At 41.9% G+C, this 21765-nt stretch overlaps 1 protein-coding gene across 4 annotated transcripts in view; it reads right to left on the reverse strand.

The window, feature by feature from the left end:
• Positions 1–2281: 2281 nt before the first annotated feature.
• Tmem200a (transmembrane protein 200A) overlaps positions 2282–21765 on the reverse strand; it is a 95640-nt gene continuing 76156 nt past the window's right edge. For 3 of the 4 annotated variants that reach the window (XM_085842700.1, XM_085842699.1, XM_085842702.1), the window contains one exon: positions 2282–5546. In XM_085842700.1, coding sequence (XP_085698826.1) covers positions 4055–5546 — 1492 coding nt within the window. In that variant the 3' untranslated portion in view covers positions 2282–4054. The remainder of the gene's footprint in view (positions 5547–21765) is intronic. The other variant, XM_085842701.1, reaches the window with a different exon arrangement.

Below are 21765 nucleotides of genomic sequence, written 5' to 3' on the forward strand. Positions count from 1 at the left end.
TGAAGAGAAAGTGGAGAAAAGCCTTGAACACATGGGCACAGGGAAAAAGTTCCTGAGCGGAACACCAATGGCTTATGCACTAAGATCAAGAATCAACAAATTGGACCTCTTAAAATTGCAAAGCTTCTGTAAGGCAAAGGACACTGTCATAGGACAGAATGACAACCAACAGACTGGTCTTTGCTTTTTCAAAACAGCTAGGCTGATCTTTCATTTTGAGGTAGCTCAGCTGGTCTTAAAGTCTCTGAGCAAACCTTACAGCTTATATGAGCTTGGGGGGGAGAGGAGCGAAATATGTCTGGTCAGTTTCAAGGACTTCCTGAAACCTTTGAGGTCCGTATTTCCTGAGCTTAATGAGCTCCAGTCTTTAGAGCTTGTAGTTCTTAGTACATAACCTCCCTTTCCACCCTCAAAGTTAGAGCCTTAATGTCTTTGCCCACATCACTACCTTCTTTGTGATTTTCCCTCTTACAAGGACCTTTGTTATTATCCTGAATGATCCAAGATGATCTCCCCATTGCAAGATCTCTATTTTCATCAATTCTACATGTCCATTTTGCCAAGTAAGTTAACATTGATCTGTTCTAGGAGTTGGGGCATGGTCATGCCTGGAAGCATGCTTATTCATCCGAGAGTGGATAATGTATTTGGAGTGTGACAGGAAGAGAATGAAGGGTGGAAATACTTTCAGATAACACTTCAGTGTAGTGACAACATTTACATATTAATTCTCCTTAGATATTTGCCAGGACACCACTCTGGACTACCTAGAAAGGTCATCTCACGTAAATTATAAAATTCTGGGAGCAGGGCTAGCATTTGGCACATACTGATGAGTTCACGTTGGCATGCCTGACAGACCACTCACTATTCACAGTAAGAGCATAGCAGGGACAGGGTTATACTCTCCCAGCCTGTCTAGCTCAGGTGGCCACTCTGCTCTGTCTCAGTGTCTGTCCTTTCTAATTTGATGAGCAAAGTGCTCATCAAACACAATATGATCCTCACCTGAGAGCACCAGAAACTTTTGAATTATAAAGAACCTGATATTTTATATTCAGACTCACCTTACATTATTGTTGAGAAATCCCAGGTCTGATGGAAATCAAGAAATAAACTGACATTGAGAGATTGTAATCATCAAGCCTATATATCCAGGGTAGCAAAGCTACTGATGGCATAGTCTGTGTTTCTCATCCACTTTAGGCTAAGGCTGTTCAGTCAACATTCTACACAACATGTTATGGCTGAATCATGTCCCTAATACCTTGCAGCGCAGATAATAACTGTATTTGCAGAGAGACAATTCAAAGAAAGAACTGAGGTTAAATGAGGCCTATGGGGTAGAGCTCTCAGCCAACCTAGCTGGTGTCCTATAAAAAGAACCAATAGGCATACATATATGGAGAGGAAAGAACACATAAGGACATAGTGATAAGGTCACCATACATAATCCTTGGCTGACAGAGGCCCCAGGAGAAACCTGTCCTGAAGAGTCAATGAAATTCAACATGAAAAATCATCTTGAGATAAGAAAATATGAAAATAACCCAATAACACAAGTGGACAGACCTTACTCTAACTTAAGCATGTTCTTGGCCTACTAATATCCGAAATGTGAAGAAAATAAATTTTTATTGTTTGAACTAGGCAGTTAGGCTACAGGCATTAGAAACTACCCAGGCTAGAAGCAGCTGAGCATGGTCCACATTCCTGGGGTTTCTCCTGGGGATAAATTACAGTTATAAATACTTTTCAGCATTCATAAAAGCTTCACACACACACAAGCTTCATATACAGAATATGGAGTAAGTAGTCTTCCAGGTTGGAATGATGCCAAATTAATAAGGTAGACAAGCTGTCTCACACTAATAGTGACATATGAGTCTGATTAATTTAAATGTGAAGACTATTTATCATTTAATAAAGTTAATTTATTTGGTAAATAGAACCTAGGGGGTTTTGGTTAGGCATGAACTACTGCTTTTAGCTCCCAGTTGTTTTATTTAGATCTGCCAAGAGCCACACTGCTCAATTCTCTACATATATCTGGACCATATTATGGGGAGAGACTTGCAAGTCATGTCATGTGCCCTACTAAGCCTGCTGAGAACCAGGGGACTGTTAACATTTCTGTGCTGTACGTGGCCTTTGATTGTTTTCCTGGGAATTCAATGAAAACCATCTCAAAATAACAAAGTATAAAAATAACCTACTAAAAAGAGTAGTTGGGTGTCTCTGTAACCCAACAGAGGCAATATTAAAGAGCCAGGGCATCATGGTATTAAATGCCATCAGTAGAGTATAGCAGAAAGTTTGCAAACCAGTATTTAAAACAGAAATTTACATTTTATTTTTAAAAAATGATAGCAAAGGTATGAAGAACACACATTTCTAGGAGTAACAGACATTTATTAAATGTTTTTATAGTAAAATATTGAGCTTAGTCTATTATAACACACAGGCTTGAGCTTCTACGAAGCAGGGTGCCTCTCCAGAAGGAAGATGCCTGTGTAAACACAGGTTGGGATTCTAGGATGCTACTCTTACAAATGTGTCCTTACTGTTCCTTCTAGTGACTGCAATAGGAATGTTCACAAATGTTTAGGCTTTGGGAAAAACCAGCAAAATTTCCTGAGTATTCCATTAGACTTTTGTAAATAAAGATTTTATTTTACGTGTATAAGTGCCTATGTGTATGTAAGTGCACCATATGCATGCCTGGTGCTCACAGAGGCCAGAAGAGAGTGTTAGATCCCCTGAAACCGGAGTTACAGATGACTGTGAGCCACCACGTGGGTGCAGGGAACAAAATCAGAATCCTCTCCAAGAACAGCCAATGCTCTCTCTTAACTGCTGAGACACTCTTCTAGGACCCCATTAACCAATTGCTAAAACCATGTTACCTTCATGGAAACGAGAAAGATGTCTAATGGAAACATTCACTTTAGTATTTAGAATCTTTGACAATTTAATATATTTGATAACCACAACCCTCAAAACTTGTCCCACCAGGAGAGAGTCTTTGGAGTTAGTGGAAGGGTTTCCAGCACAGGGTAAATCACAAGGCAGTTTATCAAGTGATAAATTCATTTTAACCTCCAAGCTCGTGGCATGTGGAGACTCGAAGAAATGCTGAGGTTAGCTGATTATGTCTTAGATTAACTAGTGATAATGATAATAATAATAATAATAATATTTTGGAACAAAATAAGGACATGGGGGTAAGTGAATTCTGGACAACAGCAAGTGACTAGATGTTAGATGCAAATAATAGTATCTTTGCTCCTTAGGTGGCGTTCTCTCTGCACATGTCAGGACAGAAAGTCTACAAACTACAGTAGCTCATTCACTTTTCACATCACTTTGCAGAGAAAATGTTTGATTCTGAGGCTCTAAAGTTACAACTAGTAGCTTTTTGCTATTTATCTCTAAACCATGGACTTCTCCACCATGTTTTCTTTTTTTTTCATTAAAATATCACCCTAGCAAAACTGATGTGTAATATATAATATATATATACTGCCCATAAAGAGTTCAGAATATGAGTCACAACAGATGTAACAGAAATGAGCTCTCCCATTAAGTAATGTAAGCAATCTTGAATAAAGCAATTCAGAAAGTCCCATCTTAAGACTGCACTCTCTCTCATTTATGTCTATTGAGTATTAGACCTGAGTTTAACACTTCTTTTCCACACTTTGGTACTCCACACTTTCTGTACTGGCTACTTCCCTCTATGAAGATGATCATCTATAATAGGATTTGAAAGTAAAGCCAAGTTCTTAATATGAATGCAGGTATTTTGCATCTATGTCAACAAAAGAAACCATGCTATCAGAGAGTGAGAAAACAAAAATCTCACATGATAACCTACAGTTCTGCAGGGAAAAGGAACCCGTACATACAGCCATCTTCATTACAGAGTTAACCAATCATTTCTAACACGCTGACATTTGATTTTAAAAGGCTTGCAACCAATGCTTTAAGGAGGCAAACACTGGCTAAAGTAGTATATACCTCCAAAGAAAATGGTCAGTGGTAAAAATAAACACTAAAACCTTGTCTCAGAAGTTCCTCGCTTCAAGTTGTTACTCAAAAACTCATCATGTTCAAAACTCAAGTTGTTATGAGATCTTGAGATCATGAGAAGTTTCTCTTTATTGGTAAAATCTTTTTTGATTGCTGTTTGGGGAACGAGCAACCGATCCATCGGGTCCTCTTTGTTCTCCAGTCTCATATACCCTTTGCTGTTGCTCCGATCCAACCGGGGCCAGCTTGGGTGCTTCCTTTGTTCTGCGTGCACGGTGAGTGTGGAAGGACCTCGGTCTAAGTCTAGGGATTTGGAGTGAGAAGAGAGCAAATGCAAGGATGTGTTGGAGCCAAACTGTCTTCTTGCAGCTCCCGGAGACAAGAGCTGTCCAGTCCCGGGGCCCAGAGCCACAGAGGACTTGTATTGACTAGATAGGGACTCCCCAACAGAATTGTTCCTTGGGAGTAATGTGACAGCAGGCTGGAAGGACTCACCAGAGCTCGGCAGTGGGACAACGAGGGAATCCATGGAAAGATTCCTGGACCTAGTTTTGAGGTTGTCTGCGACCTCAGTGATGCTGTCTATACTGGGCTCGTCAATGACACAGTTATTAAGCTTGATCACAGGTAGTGTGAAAGCACTGATGGATGACGACACAATAGATTTGGTGTCACACTTCTTGGAACTGCTGGCCTTGTCATCGGTGGCCTTGGCTGGAGGTGGATAAAGGCCAAAGACAGAGACTGCACTGTCAGATAGCAACGGGGGCATGAGGTGCCCCAGGCTCTTACTTTCAGGCATCATCAGCTCATCCTCCTCCACAGAGCTGTCTACCCGAAAGCTGTTCCGCATCCCTGAGAAGGAGGCCAAGGTGGTGGCAGCCAGCCTGGATGCACAGGGACTGCCGTTCTGCTTCACTTCGGTGTCTCCCAGCAAGCCCGCGTATAAGCCATTTGCCTGCTTCTGCTCCTTGAGTCTCAGAGTGTGGATGTCAATGACTGTGGAGTAGATATCCCTCATGTGGATGATTTTGGTTTCTTTGTCGCGGTTCTCATGAAGAATGGCATTGGCACAGATGAAAATGAAGATGCCGATGCCCATGGTGAACGGGCCAAGCATCTTCATCTTATCGGAATGTAGATGCTGCTCAAAGAAGCGCACCACCACACCGCCCTGGTTCCGAACCACTTGGGTCTCATTGGTGGACAGCGTGGTCTCTGCATCAATGAAGTGCTCCTTCTGGGGCCAATATCCAAGGACTGCCATGGCGATTCCTATGATGGACACCAGCACTCCCAGAATGAGGAAAAAGCCAGATGGAGAATAAAGTCGGATTTTCCCACGGACCACCACAACATCTGCTCGTGGGCGCCGTCTGACGGGTTTCTGATCCTGGGTAGCAGGCAGTGGGCTGACGTTGATGTGTTGCTGGGACCTGGCAGAGTCCTGCCGTTTCAAGGCCGCCAGGCCGGTGATGACCCCACCAGTGGCTATCATAGTTTCCTCTTGTGCTCTGAAAAGAAAAGAAACAGATGATCCACAGGTGAGCCCAGGGAGACTGCAATTGAGGCTGAGGACTGCTCATACAGGGGATTGTCTGCTATTGTTCCACTTGATAAAAGCAGAGGCGTAGCTTTTAAATCCTTACAGTTTGGGAAGAGGTTATGTTTGTTGACTAATGTGAATTTTTGGATCTCTCTCTCTCTCTCTCTCTCTCTCTCTCTCTCTCTCTCTCTCTCTCTCTCTCTCTCTCTCTCCCCCCCCCAGTGTTAATAAAATTTGAACTCAAGAAATATTTTTTTTTGATTTTGACACCTAGTATATTAAGCTGTCCTTTGGTCACAAGCCCCCATCCTACCCGTAGACTCACAATTTTCACCATTGTTTATGTTATTTTAAAGAAACAGGGACCTGAGTAAGAAGATAGGTGGTCGGTTGGTAGCTGCCTTACAAGAGTGAAGAGCTAAGTTCAATATTCCTTTAGATCTGGGTGTGGTGCAGTGCTTATGTGAGCTGGGCACTGGGGAGGCAGAGACAGGAGGATAGATGCCTTGGGTTCCCAGACTTCCTAGCCTAGTGGAAGCCCTCAGTTCCAGGCCAATGATAGACAAAAGCAAGGTAGATGGGATCCTGAGGAACAACACACACACACACACACACACACACACACACACACACGAGAAAACATTATACTAAACAGGTCAAAGGAAATCTCCAGACTTACCAAAAGAATACACTCCAGAATGCATGGTTTAGTGTCATGTTTAGTTTCTCTCTACACCGTCATCCCCGTTACGTGCCTGGTTCTCTGGATACCATTAGCCTCTTCACTTTCTAAGTCTTGCTGCTCCTACACTGACCTCCCCATTTTGAACTCTGGCTCTTCTTTCTTCAGCCCAAAGTAAATTGTCAGTCCCTAGAGTCCCTTCTTTGGATGCTTGCCTTGACTCGTCCTTGATTCCCACATCTTCCACGATGGCCTTTATGCTAGGCGTCCCCAGGCTGCGATTCAGATCACAGCCTGAATTTCAATTCCCGTCTGCCTCCCAGGGAAAACACACACATCTGCACACAGCTGGCAAAGCTGACCTCACATCTGCAGGTACCACTGGTCTCAGGGTACACACCTGGCTTTTTAGGGGAGCCAGTCCTCAGGCTTGGGCCTATGTAGTGATCATCACTCACTTCTTTCTCCCCCTTTCAACAATGTTCTAAATCATAGAACTGTCCTGACACATAGGGTCTCAGTTCCACCTTTCTATTACAACCCTATTCTTTTGAGATATGTACAGTGCTTATTAAGTACCACTGAGTGACCTTCCAACTGCTCTCCAGCATTTGGGGTCCTCTTTCTGTACCAACCAGTTTACATGGAGATGCCAGATTATCTCACAACACACCTCTGCAAGAGCATAAGAGTAGACAAAACGAACCTTGCTGCCTGCAGATTAATCTGGGATTTCAGATTTTATGGGTTTAATCTCTGTGTTCCCTTTAAGGTGCATAAAATTTCCCGTTTCTCATTTATAGTCTATGCCTTGTTGTTTCTGAGACCATTAGGAACATTTTAGCTAGGTGGGTGGTGGTGCACACCTTTGATCCCATTGCTCCGGAGACAGAGGCAGGCAAAACTCTGTGCTCAAGGCCAAACTGGTCCAGAGAATGTGTCCTCCTAACTCTCGTCAGCCTTAACATGCTAAGTTCTGGCTAATCACTGAAGTTTATGTTCCACCTGGTATATAAAGTTCTTTTCCAACTATCTGACTCAGCTCTCATGCTCACACAGGCGTCATTCCTCAGAATATTTGAACAAACCTTCTAGGACACTGGAGATGTGTGTGTGTGTGTATGTGCACATATATAGTCTGAATTCTTCATGCCTCATGGTCAAATTCAATTTTAATTAACATTCTCCTTATTCATTGTAGTACATTGCACACAGCCAGTGTTTAAGAAATAGTTACTAAGCTGGGCAGTGGTGGCGTATACCTTTAATCCCAGCACTTGGGAGGCAGAGGCAGACAGATTTCTGAGTTTGAGGCCAGCCTGGTCTACAGAGTAAGTTCTAGGACAGCCAGGGCTACACAGAGAAACCCTGTCTTGAAAAAAAAAGAATGAAAGAAAAAAAGAAAAAGAAAAAAGAAATAGTTGCTAAAGTGATGACTAAAAAGTGAGCCTTCCCCCAGGATTTGTGAACTGACTTATGACGACTACACCAACTTTCATAGTTAAACATATAAACAAAGAAAACATACATACAAAAAGCAACACTTTGTAAGCTGCAAACATCTCTGCCTCATTTTATAACCAACAGCACTCCAATGGCCAACCTTAGTTGGTAGAAAAACAAAGGATATTTTAAGATTCTCCAAGTCTTAGACAAGTTTCTGAAAGGCTGTCCAATTCCATCTTCCAGAAGAGAGAGACAGATCTTCTTTTGAATTCCTGCTTATGATTTCTGAGTTGTTCTTAAATAATGGGGCTGTGGCCTGTGTGCATTGTTTTAGTGAGCTGGTAAGGAGAGCCACCTTGCTGTGGAATTTAACTAGGGTTAAGGTCATTTAATATTGAGAGAATAATCAAGAGATTTATCAAAGTAAATGTACTAACCTTAGAGCCTCTCTCAAACCTTGGGCAAAATGCAGCATAGTTCCAAATGTTTGAAGGAAACAGTTTATGTTGCAGATGCCTAGCCTAGCTCTTTCCATATGTCAGACTAAGGAAAGAGACAGAAATCCTTTGGAATAGGTGGATTTAAGAAAGAAACAGAAACAAGGGTGGGCATGTGGTTTTTCCTTTGATTTTAAAGCAACCATAGTGAGCTACATTCCAAACGGACATCCTGGCCTTTACAACTTGTTAAAGTATTTCGGTTTTTTTTTAGTTCCTGGGGTTGGCTGGAGAATGGCACTGGAGGAGAGTGTTCTAAGAAAGAGGTATGACCACAGAGAAGGGGGAGGGGATGATCAAGCAAGGTAAGCATGGTAGGCTAGGAGGTAGAAGAAAGGAGCCAATGCAGAGAAAGCCAAAGGAAACCTCTCTAGAGCAATGGGGAGGTGGGGGTGGGGTTTGTTGGTTGTGGTAGGGATCTTATAAAAGCCAAAGTCAATCTGCCTTGGTCAGGGCTAGCTAGATAAGGCTACAAAGATGCCAAGAACCAGCAAAGCAAGGTTTGGTGACAGTTTCCCTCTTAACTTGATTCAAAACAATCCCACACTGCACAACTCCGTATCACCACTCAGAGATCCAAACTAAAGCCCAAGGGAAAAGCCACGGAGTAAATTCAGTCACTGCTTCATGGAGCTTGAAACCTAATGGAAGAAGAGCTAATGGCCCAAGCAGTAACCGGCTGCAGGTCATTCCAGAATACAAGTTTCAATTAGGAAGAGCCTTGCCCCAGGGTGCATATGAGAGACAGCATTTTTTTTCACATCTATCATGGTGAGAAATCAAGTTAACATCAATTCAGAAGACGTGGAGAGAATGCCAGCAGAATAGGAGTAAGGCCTTCCCTTTGGCCAGTAGTTCTCAACCTAGTGCGGGTGACCCTTTAAGATTTAGCTGTCCAGAGATTTAGTCCATTATCATCTTGGCAGGGAGCATAGCAGCAGGCAGGCAGACATGGTGCAGGAGAAGTAGCCCAGTTCAGATCTGCAAGCAGCAGGAAGAGAAAAGCCGATTGACCTGGCTTGGGCTTCTGAAATCCCAAAGCTGACCCCCAGTGACACTTTTCCTCCAACAAGGCCACACCCACTCCAACAAAGCCACCCCTCCTAATCTCAAATAGTGCCACTCACTAATGACAAAGTATTCGAGCCTACAGGAGCTATTCCTACTCAAAGCACAACAAGCACTGAACTAGTGTGGCCTTGCTTTTCACCACGTGCCTTTGCCAGGCTATGAGGCTTTAGCCCTTTACCTTGAACGTCTCAGCTCAAGCAACGTAAGCCACTCATCCTCTCTACACATTATCTAAATTCTACTGGAATAATACAAAAGAACTTAGACAGAGGGGCACAAATTTCAGTTTAGAGTAGTCGGTCCATCCTTATAACTTAGTGTCCTCCCTACAATTCTCCTTCCTGAAACTATTGCCTTAGGGGTTGGTGGTTCCTACATGAATTTGATAGTCAAATAAATATTCAGTCAAGTAGTTCACAGACAGAGAATTTAGATGAGAAAAAAATCTGATTGAGATTCATTGTGAAAACTAGAAATTAAAATATCTATGTTCTCCCAATTCATGGAGTTGCTGCCACTAACTCCATACTAGAAAAAGAGAGCAGAAATGATGAGGTCAGAAACAGTCTCCCAGGTCACCACAGCATCCCCAGTTTGATTTTCAATATGCTCACCATGTAGGCATTGGCTGTGCGGTTTCTCTGAAATACTCATAAACTATGCCTCAGTGCTAAAGGAGTTTGTGTTTTCAAGATCAGAGAATTCTATCTTTTTATAAGGGAGTCCTGTCTTGTCATTCCTCAATATGGCCTTCCTCCACACCTTGTCATTCCTTGCTCTCAGAGAAATCATGGGTTGGGAGAATAAAATTCACCAGTCAAAATGATGCTTTAAAAAGGCCAAAGGTTAGAAAATTTCACAAGAGGCTTAATGTGAAGGAGCCTGTGAATTATGGGATGGCACATTTTGTGCTAATGTGTATGGTGAATTCATTCTAGGAAAGATGGCTTATTTGTAGTATAGATAGATGACTGTGAAGCCTTCAATGGCCTTGGCAGGATGAAAGCATCTGTGTGGCTTGTAGAGTTGAGTCTTCTCCAAGCTGTGTGACAGTAACTGAAGAAACTCAAATGACCATTGCTCTGCAGCCTTTCTGGCCTTCAGGACTCTCATCAGTGTGTTCTGGATTTCCCAGGCCTACTGTCACTGAAAATGATCTTAATATTTTCCAAGCAGCACTCTTTTCAATGCTGCTGCACAATCATGATGCCCATGCTGCTGAGGACAGGAACTTCTCTGCGGTGAAGGGTGAAAAGCAGTCTGTGGCCATGAGTAGTTCAGTTCAGCAGCTGGGACATCTCTCCTGAAATCCTGCATGCTGGGTAAATTGGTGACTTTCATAGCAATGGCTTTCTTTTAACAGTTTAAGCCACCTTCCTGTCGGAGATGTAGCAAGTGTACAGTGTGACAGTTATTGTTGAGAGAATGTCCAGATTTGAAGAGCTGGAATGTGTGGTGGGAAAATATTTTTGCTTTGGGGAAGACAGGCTACTAATGCCTTCTGTTCCTGCAGAATATGTCTCCCACTGGGTCCCAGCAGGGTGTTTTCTGAGCTCATTATGATATGCTACTTGGCCTTCTGGAGATTTCTGTGTTCCAGGGCTTCATGGCTTTTAGTCCTTGGAGAGTATTTGTTCCATGCTAATTGTTACACAGCTCATAGTTGGTTCAGGCCTGCATTTGGTAGTTTGTCAGGCTAGCACATTTGTAGAAACATTGCTGACACAGAACCCATATAGATTTCCAAGCGCATTCTCTCTCTGACACATGGTCTGTGAGCTCAAGATGTGCCTGATCACAATGGGTTACGCTTTATGTGTAGTGACTTGAGCGTCAGTCTGGCAATTCACTAAAGACTGCTTTGTTGTTGGTCCACTGTTTCACGTGACTATAGAGCTTTACGCTATACTGAGTAATACCAGCAAAGGTCTGCAGAATAGGAAAACTTGTTGGTGCAGAACTAACATTTTGCAGATTTTCATATTTTATCGTCCTATGGCTTCCTCAAGTCTAGTGTCCCCCAGCTCCCTCATCCTCATCATTTCCTGTTTTCAATCTAGTATTCCAGTGGGAACACAGTACCTATAGTACTGTCCAACTGCAAATACCAGATGAACAGGTTGGGCTTTCCTGCCTTATCATTCCTTACATTATGTATTCAATATAATTCTGTAAATCTGAAGAAATAATTAAAATGGATAAGACTTCCAGAATCAAGAGACTTTAGAAGCTTAGCAATCCAAATATTCTTCTTAGTGAGACTCATGTTCCAATGTTTTTTCTGGCCTTTCAATGTGCCTTTCAATGTGTCTTGTATGAACTCATCTCTTCCTTGCAATATATGGACTCGTGTTTCTCGAGGTAGAAGACCCCAGGCTTCCTGCATCCTTACAGACCACTAACAACTGCACTTGAATAGTTAACCAAACTATACATTGATTTATTTAATGTGTCTACGTGCATTTGTGCATGCATGTGTGTCTCTGTGTGTGTCTGCATGCATGCATGTGTGTCTGTATGTCTGCTTGTGTGTGTGTGTGTGTGTGTGAGAGAGAGAGAGAGAGAGAGAGATGTATGCACAAGCATGCAGGCACATAATACCACAGAGTGCACATAGATGTCAGAAGGTGACTTACAAGAGTAAGTTCTCTCTTTCTACCATGATGGTACTAAGGATGCTCGTGGCTATCAAGTTACAGAGGAAGGACATGTGTCACTCAGTGTCTTCCTCTAGTATCCACATGCAAACCTACTAGTACACACATATGGAAAGAGGCCTTCCATTCTATTCACTAATGTTTTCAACTTAGTTTGAATGAACTGCTAGGCACCCATAGAACCTTTCTCTTTTGACTCTGGTAACGATATAAATTTTAAAAAAATTAAAAACTCAAAGTTTTAAATGTCTCTACTGGGAAGAAAGTCCTAAAACTGTTGTAGCTTGAATAGAAAATATTTCCATCTGTCACATTTGTGGATACCACATGGGGTTTTATGTAATGTTTTGTTTGGTCCTGAAGGCATAGATTAATTTTTACTTCCCTTGGGCAGATAGTCTTGCAATCTGACAGTTTTTAAGCCCTAAATAAGGATAAAAATCCAAATATATGAACAAAACAGTGTCAATTATGTTGGAAATAATAGGCATACTTCAAGTGAGAAGATGATACAACCTTACGGTAAGGGCCACAGGGAAGGAGAATTAGATTCTGTGTACATAGAAAGCTCTTGCTGATGTGCCAAGCCTCCGATAACGGCCACTGCCTCCTAAAAACCTTCCCTAATTTCTCCAGAGGCTGCGGAAGAACACTCAGCAATATGCCATCTTAAAACATTTCAGTTTAAAGATTTGCCTCCTTTCCCACAAGACTTCCTATCTCTTCACGGGGGACTTCATCTTACTTAACTTTGTGTTCCTGTTGCTACCCACATTTCATTCACACGTGAGTCACTGGGTCAGTTTCTGTTCTACTAGGAGGCCCTCAGCTGGCATGGGAAACCACAGGAAGACACATTGAAAGGCAAGAAAAATACATTGGACCATGAGTCTCACTAAGAATATTTGGATTGCTAAGCTTCTAAAGTCTCTTGATTCTGGAAGTCTAATCCATTGTGACTGAGTCCAGTGTGTGCGCATGCCTATAGGACCATATGTGGGGTATGGATTCATGGCCTGCTCAGGATGGTAGATCAACCAGAAAAGAACCAAAATAGGAAGAAGCAGATGTCCGGCAGTGTGAGAATTCTGAACACTGGTGTGGATCAGGATTGTGAAAGCATGCATATTCCAGAATGTGCTTGGCCTATAAAAGATGAGGTGGGGGTGGGGTGAAGGAAAACAATAAGGCTTTTAAAATGGTAGACAAGAGCAGAAGATAAGCACAAAGATTAGGCAGCTTCTTTGTGGTGCAGTGATGCACATGGAACAGAATGCAGAAATCTCAATAGAGGCAAAATGAGCTTCTGCCTGGAAACAGAAGAGTGAACAGGGCTCAGGGGAGAGCAAACCCAAGATAATACATCAGAACATTCAAGGGCTTGAATAAGAGGGGGCGTCCACCTGGCTCCCCGGTGAAAGAAGGAGCAAATGAAATTGTGTTTTAATGAGTATGTTCTGATGTCTGTGGTGAATGCCAGTCTCTCGTAAGATGGTAAAGCTGTGGAGGCGGCCCATCACTGTAGTGCATAACGAGATGGGAATACATTTTGTAAAGGTTACCCTGATAATACTAATGCCTTATGCTAATAAAATTGTGGCTAGTTTATGAACACTAGGGATAGAGAAGTGAATGATCCATAGCTAGCCATAACCTGGTCTATGCTACGTTGTAAATTTTGGTTATCATCAGAATAATTCATGCATGCAATGGTTCCAGGCAGTCCCTAACAACCGCAGTGGCAGGGTGTGCGTTTCTGTGGACTGCTTCAGGAATAGCTAGACCAGGAGGCTCTCAGTAGAATAGCACAAGGCTTTTCTCCGTGCAGCCTTCTGCTCCCCTGCGTTTCCAGGTTTGGGAAAGCTCTATTTACAACATTTTCGGGTATATGTAAACTGGGAAGAACAACAGAATTTTTGGACGATACAATCTAAGGCCAAAGAAATGACAGAATGTCTCTATTTGGATCTTTGATAATGTGTTGTTGTTTGTTTGTTTTGTTGTTGTTGTTGTTGTTTTGTCTTGTCACTTTGACAAAAATATCCAAGAAAAGAAAACTAGGATCAAAAAGTCTATCGTGATGATAGGAGAGGAGACAACTGTTCACAGCGAAGCCGCTACGCTCAAGCAGAGAGCATTAAGCGCTGTTCTCAACTTGTTTTCTCCTCTATTCAGTCCTTGGATCCAGCCCATGAAATGGCACTATACACCATTTGGAGTGCGTCCTTCTACCTGAGCTAACTCTGGCACAAACATGGCCAGAGGTTAGTATCCTAGGTGATTCTAGAACAGATCTTGACACTCTGACAATATTAATCATCATGGAGGAAATGAGTCCCAGTGTGGCTTTGACAAGAATGAATTAGAATAAAAAGGAAAAGGGAGAGTAGTCTGTTGAGGCTGTGTCTAGATGCTGAAGGGAATCCAGATAAGTGCAAGAGGCTGATGCAATTCCACAGCCACACCGCCAGTCTTATGCATCCTCTAGAGCGTCTCTCAGGCTGTAATATGAGAAGCACAGTGATTTGCTCCAGGGTCTTAGTTAGGAGAAAACAACATCCTTTAAATACTATGGAAATCTAAAGTCAGGGTAAGGCAAGAAATAGGGGAAAGTGTTCTCACGTGAAAGCAAATCTGGAAGACTGGTCCCAGTGCATGAAAGTATCAGTCTTACATGACCCTAGGCAAATTACCTAAACTCTCAGGAAGGTAATTTTTCAAAAAGTCGTTTAAAATTGGGGATAGCATGCACACATTTGATCCTAGCACTTGGGAGGCTGAGGCTGATAGATCTGTGAGTTCATGGCCAGCTGGGTCTACGGAGCAAGTGTCAGGAAAGCCAGGGTTACACAGAGAAGCTCTGTCTAAAAACCAAAACCAAACAAATTGAGTTTAAGTGTAGGATGGAGAAAATGCAGGTTTTCATCATAAGGAAGAAAAGATTTAAGCTGGCTTTGCATTTGCTGGGTACCAAGTGCCAGTTGGCACTGTAGTTTAAAGATGGAGATGCCTGTAGGGGTTGTGAGTTTCAGTTTCCTTAGTGGAACAGGCTAAGCACCCTCTTGCAGTCTGTCTCCTTCTGCCACCAACTACATCTATCTACTGGTTGATGCCGATTTTCCTAAAATAATGACTCTACTGGCTGACATGTCTTGGAGTGCCTCCTTTGCAGAGGTGATAGGAATGAAGCACTTAGGAAAGGCATTTGCCATGTCCCTGTACCCAGCCCTCCCTTCCCCTCTAGTTTTTAGATTGGCTGTCACTACAGCAGGAACCTGTGGGCCAAACACAGCCATTCGCAACCTGAGGATTGCAACTTCCTTGGCTAACTTTTATCTCCCAAACTATTTATACTATGATTCATAACAGTAGTAAAATTATAATTAATAAGTAGCAACAAAATGATTTTATTGATGAGATTTACCACAACATGAGGAACTGTATTGAAGGCCACAGTATTCAGAAGGTTGAAAGTCACTGTTCCATACAATAATGCTTATTGAGTTCCCCAAACTAATGAGGGATCCCTTCTCATTTCTCTTTTTTTACTCTTCTTGCTAAATTTCATGCTTTTTCTAAGTCTCTAGGTGAATAATTTGAACTTCTTGGTAATTCTTTGGGGATGGCAGTCTCCAGTAAGAAGGGATGTCTCAGATATATCCAGACCTCTCTAGAGCCCATCAGTATTATATGGTGACCATTTAAATAATCTGTACTTCGACCTCAGATGTGGGCTTCAGTTTAGTTGAATTTATTATACCTTTATCTGAATAATCCTAAAATGACCCTTTATGGGGCCAGTGAGATGACTCAATAGTTAAAAGCACTCACTGTTAATACAGAGGACCTGGGTTGGATGTCAACAAACCTACAAAGCAGTTTCCAACCATTCCTAACTCCAGCCCCAGTAGATCTGGCATCTTCCAGCCTCCATGGACACCAAGCATGCATACAGTACACATACGCACAGGCAAAGCACTCATACATGTACATAAAGTTAAATACAAAATTAATAGCCTTTTAAGCATTGGCTAGTCTTCAGCACATTTGAAATCCCAGGTCAATGAGTGAGCAGGCAGGGCTGAGTGGGGAGCCATGAAGGAAACTGACATCCCTAGCAAGCAAAGCCGAGAGATTCCACCACTGGAAAGAGCTCAGAGATCTTTGATAGAAAGTAATAATTCTGAGGTCTAAGCCCACTGTCTCCTTCTGGCATCTTTCCTCCATCATTATGCCTAGATCGCCGTGGGTGCTTGCCTCCAGGACTTCAGAGGATGGCAGATTCCATTGTGGAGGTGTGGTACATAGTTAGCGGTCAGCAAATATACTGAATTAAATGTCAAACATAAAAGTGAAATTTTCTGCAAGAATTAGGAATACTATTTGTTTTACTTAATTATGTTATTTCATTACCTAACGTCTATTTCACTTAAAAAAAAAAAAAGTCCAGGCTTTATTACATTGTGTGTGTGTGTGTGTGTACATGTTCATGTGTGTGTATTAAGTTTGCTTGTTGTTAGATATTTTATCATAACAGCATATAAATATTTTCTAAAGCAAAGGCACTGGCGCCTGAGCGGGCCGGTTAGTCGGCACTATTCATTCTGAGGCACAGCGAATCTCAGAGTGATGCTGTGAGTACGATCCCTGGGGACTTGTACCAGAGGCTACTAAGATAAAATTACACATTCCCTTGGCCTGTAGTTCTTTGGCATAGAGGGATGTCTGTGACTACGTTTTAGGTTCTTGTGAGAAATTCATGGGCCTATGTGTGAATAAGCGAGAAGTTTGATTAATCAATGAGTCCAAATCGAGCCTGTGAGTGAGTAGGACTTCAGCCAATCTGAAGATTAGTCAGCGAATGATTAGTTCTGGGTATGTACGGGCTGGAGATCACTGAGGATCAAGAATGTAAAAACTGAGAAGTATTCAATCAAGCAGTACACACGCATACCAACCCCCCACCATTATAACCTGACTCGTGTTGAATTTTGATGAAAAAAAAATCTGTTTAAAATGTATGCTGAAGTGACTTGAATTTGTATGGTTGCTTTCTGTTGGAGTAAATGCATTTTAATAAACTGTAGGGATTTTTTTTTTAACCATTTGTAATTAATCAGCAAAAGGGTTAGAATAGGGATGTGAGTTCTGGCCATCTTATCACCCCTGCCACGCTCACAAAGATGCCACACTTGCAGGGGTGACTCATCCCTGAGTCCCTGCAGGAAGAAGAGGCTCTGAAGCAGAGAGCAAGGCAGAGACAAGAGCAGGTTTGGTTTCTATGCACGAAATTAAATAAGAATTAGGCTTGGCTCCATCTTGTCTATGATGAATACAAACAAGGTGAATAGATGAACCCTCTCTGCAGCCTCAGATCAGACTCCCTGTCCTAAGGAAACCCCTGCATGCACGCACCGTGCCTGAGAAAACGCTTCCAGACAGGGGCTGTTCTCGTGATGAGACCTATTTCTATCTGCTAGTCAAAGTGCCAACAAACGTAGTAGAGCAGCATGACACTGGCTGAGCTGGGGAGGCCTCGTGCCCTTTGGAGGACAACAGAGAGCCCATGAGTGAGTCCAGTGACAGAGAGTAGAGGAAACCAACTGGCCCGTTCAAGGGTGGCTTATTCCTACCTGCTTCCACTGAACACTCTTAAGCTTAGACACGCTCCCATTATCATCTTCTTCACAGAAGAAACCAGTTTGTTTCCCCACCGGGAACTGAACCCGGGCCTCCTGCATGCTGAGCCTGTGCTCTACCACTGACCCACACTCAGTCCCTCTTTCTTTCTAAGGCAGGGTATAAGTTGCCTAGTCTGGCCTTGAACTGTCGCAGCAGACCTTAAACTTTTGGTCCTCCTGTCTCAGCCTTCCTAGTAGCTGGGATCTACAGTAAGGGTCGAGCACACCAGAAACCAGCCCCTAAGGCCTTCTGTGTTACTCTCCTCCCACAGATACCAGCATGGCTCAAATGGGTACAACTGTTTCTGTGTGCCTCTGCTTAAACCTTCATTGTTTCGTGATTTTAGCCCTTTTTATATTTTCTCTGGTCTTAGATCTCAGCCTCAACACTGAACGGTACTTGTTCAAGGAGGCACAAGGTTGATTAATTTTACAGATATTGTCCAGGCTTCTGTGTTGTGTTCCTTTTGATCCTTATGTAACAGAATTCTCAAATGGAAATAATAAAAGCCATGCATGTTTCTTATGAATATGTTGATGACAGTTATACACTGTAAAACATGTTCTCCCAGTTGGCAGTCCCACCTGCAACGTAAGCACTGTTAAGACAGTGTTCTTGCCTCCCAAATGAAGTCAGCATATACCTACATATACTAGAAGAGTTCTCAGGCACAGGATCTTATCCTTCGTATCTGTTCTAATAGCTCAAACAATTGGATTTGAGTCTTTTTGTTTTCTCATTAGCTTATATCACTCCTTTTAAGTTACGTAATAGTCCACCACTCAGGAACAGCGTGACTAACTTGACCACTCTTCTGTTGCTGGGCCCTTCCTTTGTCCCAGATGGTCATTACTACAAACCACTGTGGATGTCCTCAAGCATCCTTATATATACACATGTGCAAGTCTTTATTACATGTATTTATTTTGTGTTGATTGTGTGTTTGGGGTGGGGTGCACACATGCCTCATGTGTGAAGGACACATCAGAGGACAATTTGCACTAGTGAGTTCTCGCTTTGCATTCCATGCATCCCAGCAATGGAACTCAAGCTGCTTTCAGGTAGCTGCAGTTGACATGGATTACCTGTCCACAACTCTCTCCTCTTCCTATGCTGTGTTCTCTACCTGGCCCTTAGCAGGCTCTCCTTCTCTTTAAGACCTCCCTCCCTCCTTCTACTCTTTGTTTTTATGTCCATCAATTATGTCCTTCCTTCCTTCCTTCCTTCCTTCCTTCCTTCCTTCCTTCCTTCCTTCCTTCCTTCCTTCCTTCCTTCCTTCTTTCCTTCCTCCCATTCTTCCTTCCTTTCTTCTTGCTCTGTGGTGTGTTTGTGTGCATACATGTGCACCTGCATATGTGTTTGCTAGTGATCAAGACTGTGTCTTCCCCTATTGCTCTCCACCTTATTCTTTTGACAGGGTTTCTCACTGAACCTGGATCCTGCAATCCTCCTGTTTCCCTTCCTGCTGAATGTATTAAGTGGGAGGTTTGGAAATTGCAGCTATAGGTTTGAAAATGGTAAAAGGAGGTAAAAACATTGGAATTACTTGCATTTCTAGAACAGCTAAGAAAACGAACTAAAAACTTAAAACACTAAGCAAGTTTTTTAAAGTGGCTTAGCTCAAACTTAACACATAAAGCCAGTAGACTTCTGTGTATAACCCCTTAGCAATAGACAGAATGATGGCACTATACCACAAGACAGGACCAGAAAGGCAAGAGAAAAGGAAGGTCTATGTTTCAAAACTATGATATAAAATAAAGTTTATCTTTAGTTAAAATGTTACAGCGATATAATGTCTTCTATCCCTACATTTATGTATAGGTTTGGCTTGAGTCAATAAAAATTAGTAATCCAATCATTAAAGCTCATTTTCCATATAAATAATAAGAACAAGCAAACACTGTTGGCAAAGAAAAATAAGAATAGACTGGATTTTGTCAATATATATGATACTGGAAATTGTATCAATTGTGTCTGACAAAAGAAATTTAATAGAACAGAACTCTCAATCTTGATCCATGCATGTGGGGTGTGCCATGTAGGGAAAGCACATGAAATTGCCATGTGATTCAAAACCAACAGAAGTACAGTTGATTTCTTACAAACAAAAGTTATGCTCTATCTTGAGTCTTTTAAAAATTTAAATGTATTTTAGTTTTTATCTATATGAATGTTTGTAGAAGAAAACATTACATGTCCTTGGACTAGGGTAGCAGATGTTTGGGCCACTATGTGGGTCCTGGGAATTGTCCTCTTCAAGAGTAGCCAGTGATCTTAACCACTAAGCCATCTCCCCAGTCCGTCTATTTTGAATCTTAGACAAAAAGAAAAAAAGAAAAGAAAAGAAAAGAAAAGAAAAGAAAGAAAGAAAGAAAGAAAGAAAGAAAGAAAGAAAGAAAGAAAGAAAGAAAGAAAGAAAGAAAAGACATCAGGCCATAAAATCATTAAAGGCAACTCTAGATAAATGTGCATCTGTAATCTTAGACTGAAGTTCTTTCTGATTTTTGCATGCAGCCACCAATAAATAAAACAAGTTTAAAATCTTTTATAGACAACTAAAACTTCTTGCATGGTAAAGGCTATCATTTAAAAATGTATAGACATAGATAACCTCTACTAGGCATGTCACCAGTAGAGAGCCAGATTCCTCAATACACACCGAGTTACATAAATCCATTTAAAAGTCCATGAGGAGACCGGTTTTCTTTCCCCCAGGAAGAGCTACAGCAATCAGGAGCACCAGGAAAGCAAAGATCAGAAGACTATCTCTTCACTACACTGCTGAGTTCTTAGCAAGAGTTACCATGACAATGCCTTAGTTTCCTGGGGCTTCTGTAACAAGAGTGTTGTGGATGAGGTGACTTACACACAGCAGACATTTTTCCTCATAGTTCTGGAACCTAGGAAAGCTATGTGAAAGCTCAAGCAAATTGGGTAGCTAACAAGAACCTACCACTGCCCTGTTCATAAACTATCCCACTAGACCTTCACATGGCAGAATGTGTGAGTCCCCAGGGTCGCTCGTATATGATGCTGTGGTTTGAATATGTCCCTTCACAGTTCTGACATTGCGAATATGCTCCCCAAGTGCCAATGTTAATGACATGTAGAGGTGAGCATATGAGGAATCAATTGGGGTTAGATGCAGTCTTGAGGGTTGACCCCACGAAGAACAGTCTTAGTCACTGTTGTGTTGCTGTGAAGGGACACCATGACCATGGCAACTCTTATAAAGGACAGCATTTAACTAGGGCTTGCAGATCGTCTTAGGTGACCCCTGTTAAAGGGTCATTCAACACCTTCCCCTCACAATGAGGTCCCAACCCACAGGTTGAGAACTGGTCATCTAGAGGCCTCAAAAAAAGAGGAAGGAAAACCTGTCCCTTTCATGAAGTCCCATAGCTGCTCCATGATTTACTCAATGTCACAGAGACATGTAATGGACATCTGTTTCTAAAGCTGAGGATATTAAAAATGGCACCTGTCACCTAAAGCCCACTCGTATGTTCACACCTAACCAACATAGAGATTGTAATTTTTAAAAAAATAATCTTATTTATTTAGTGTGTCACACACACCATGGCACATGCATAGAGGAGAACTTGCAAGAGATCATTTTACTCTTTCCACCATGTGGGACCTGGAGATTGGACTCCTCTAGGCAGCCTTGGCAACAAGCACCTTTGCCTGTTTAACCATCTCAGCAGCCCAATACTTTATTATTAATTTTTTTATTATTTGCTATCATATAACAAGCACAACATAAGAATATATTGTATCACTTGTTAGAAGTGCTTACATAAAAGCTTTCTTTTTTTCTAATATGGTAATATATTCCCTTGGATTATTTCAACACAACAATTTGTCATCTAAGGTAAATTCAGATAAAAATATTATATAATCAATTTTTTTAAAAAGTAAGAAGTTAGAAGATGGAAAGAAATGTTCAGCAACTACATTGATTACATAGACAAAGGTGTGGTGAGCTTTCTTGTTTATTTGAAAATTTCAGATACACATACATGCACACATACGTAGCAAAGAACACAAACTAGAATGTGCCCAGCTGCTTATACCCTAACGCATCTTTATAGAGAAAACATCTAGATAAGTCAATTGAAAATGTGTTCCTTTTAAAAGCTAACTAAA

The sequence above is a fragment of the Mus caroli genome, unplaced genomic scaffold (genome assembly GCF_978045245.1).
Source record: "Mus caroli unplaced genomic scaffold, Mus_caroli_1 scaffold_9, whole genome shotgun sequence".
NCBI lineage: Eukaryota > Metazoa > Chordata > Mammalia > Rodentia > Muridae > Mus > Mus caroli.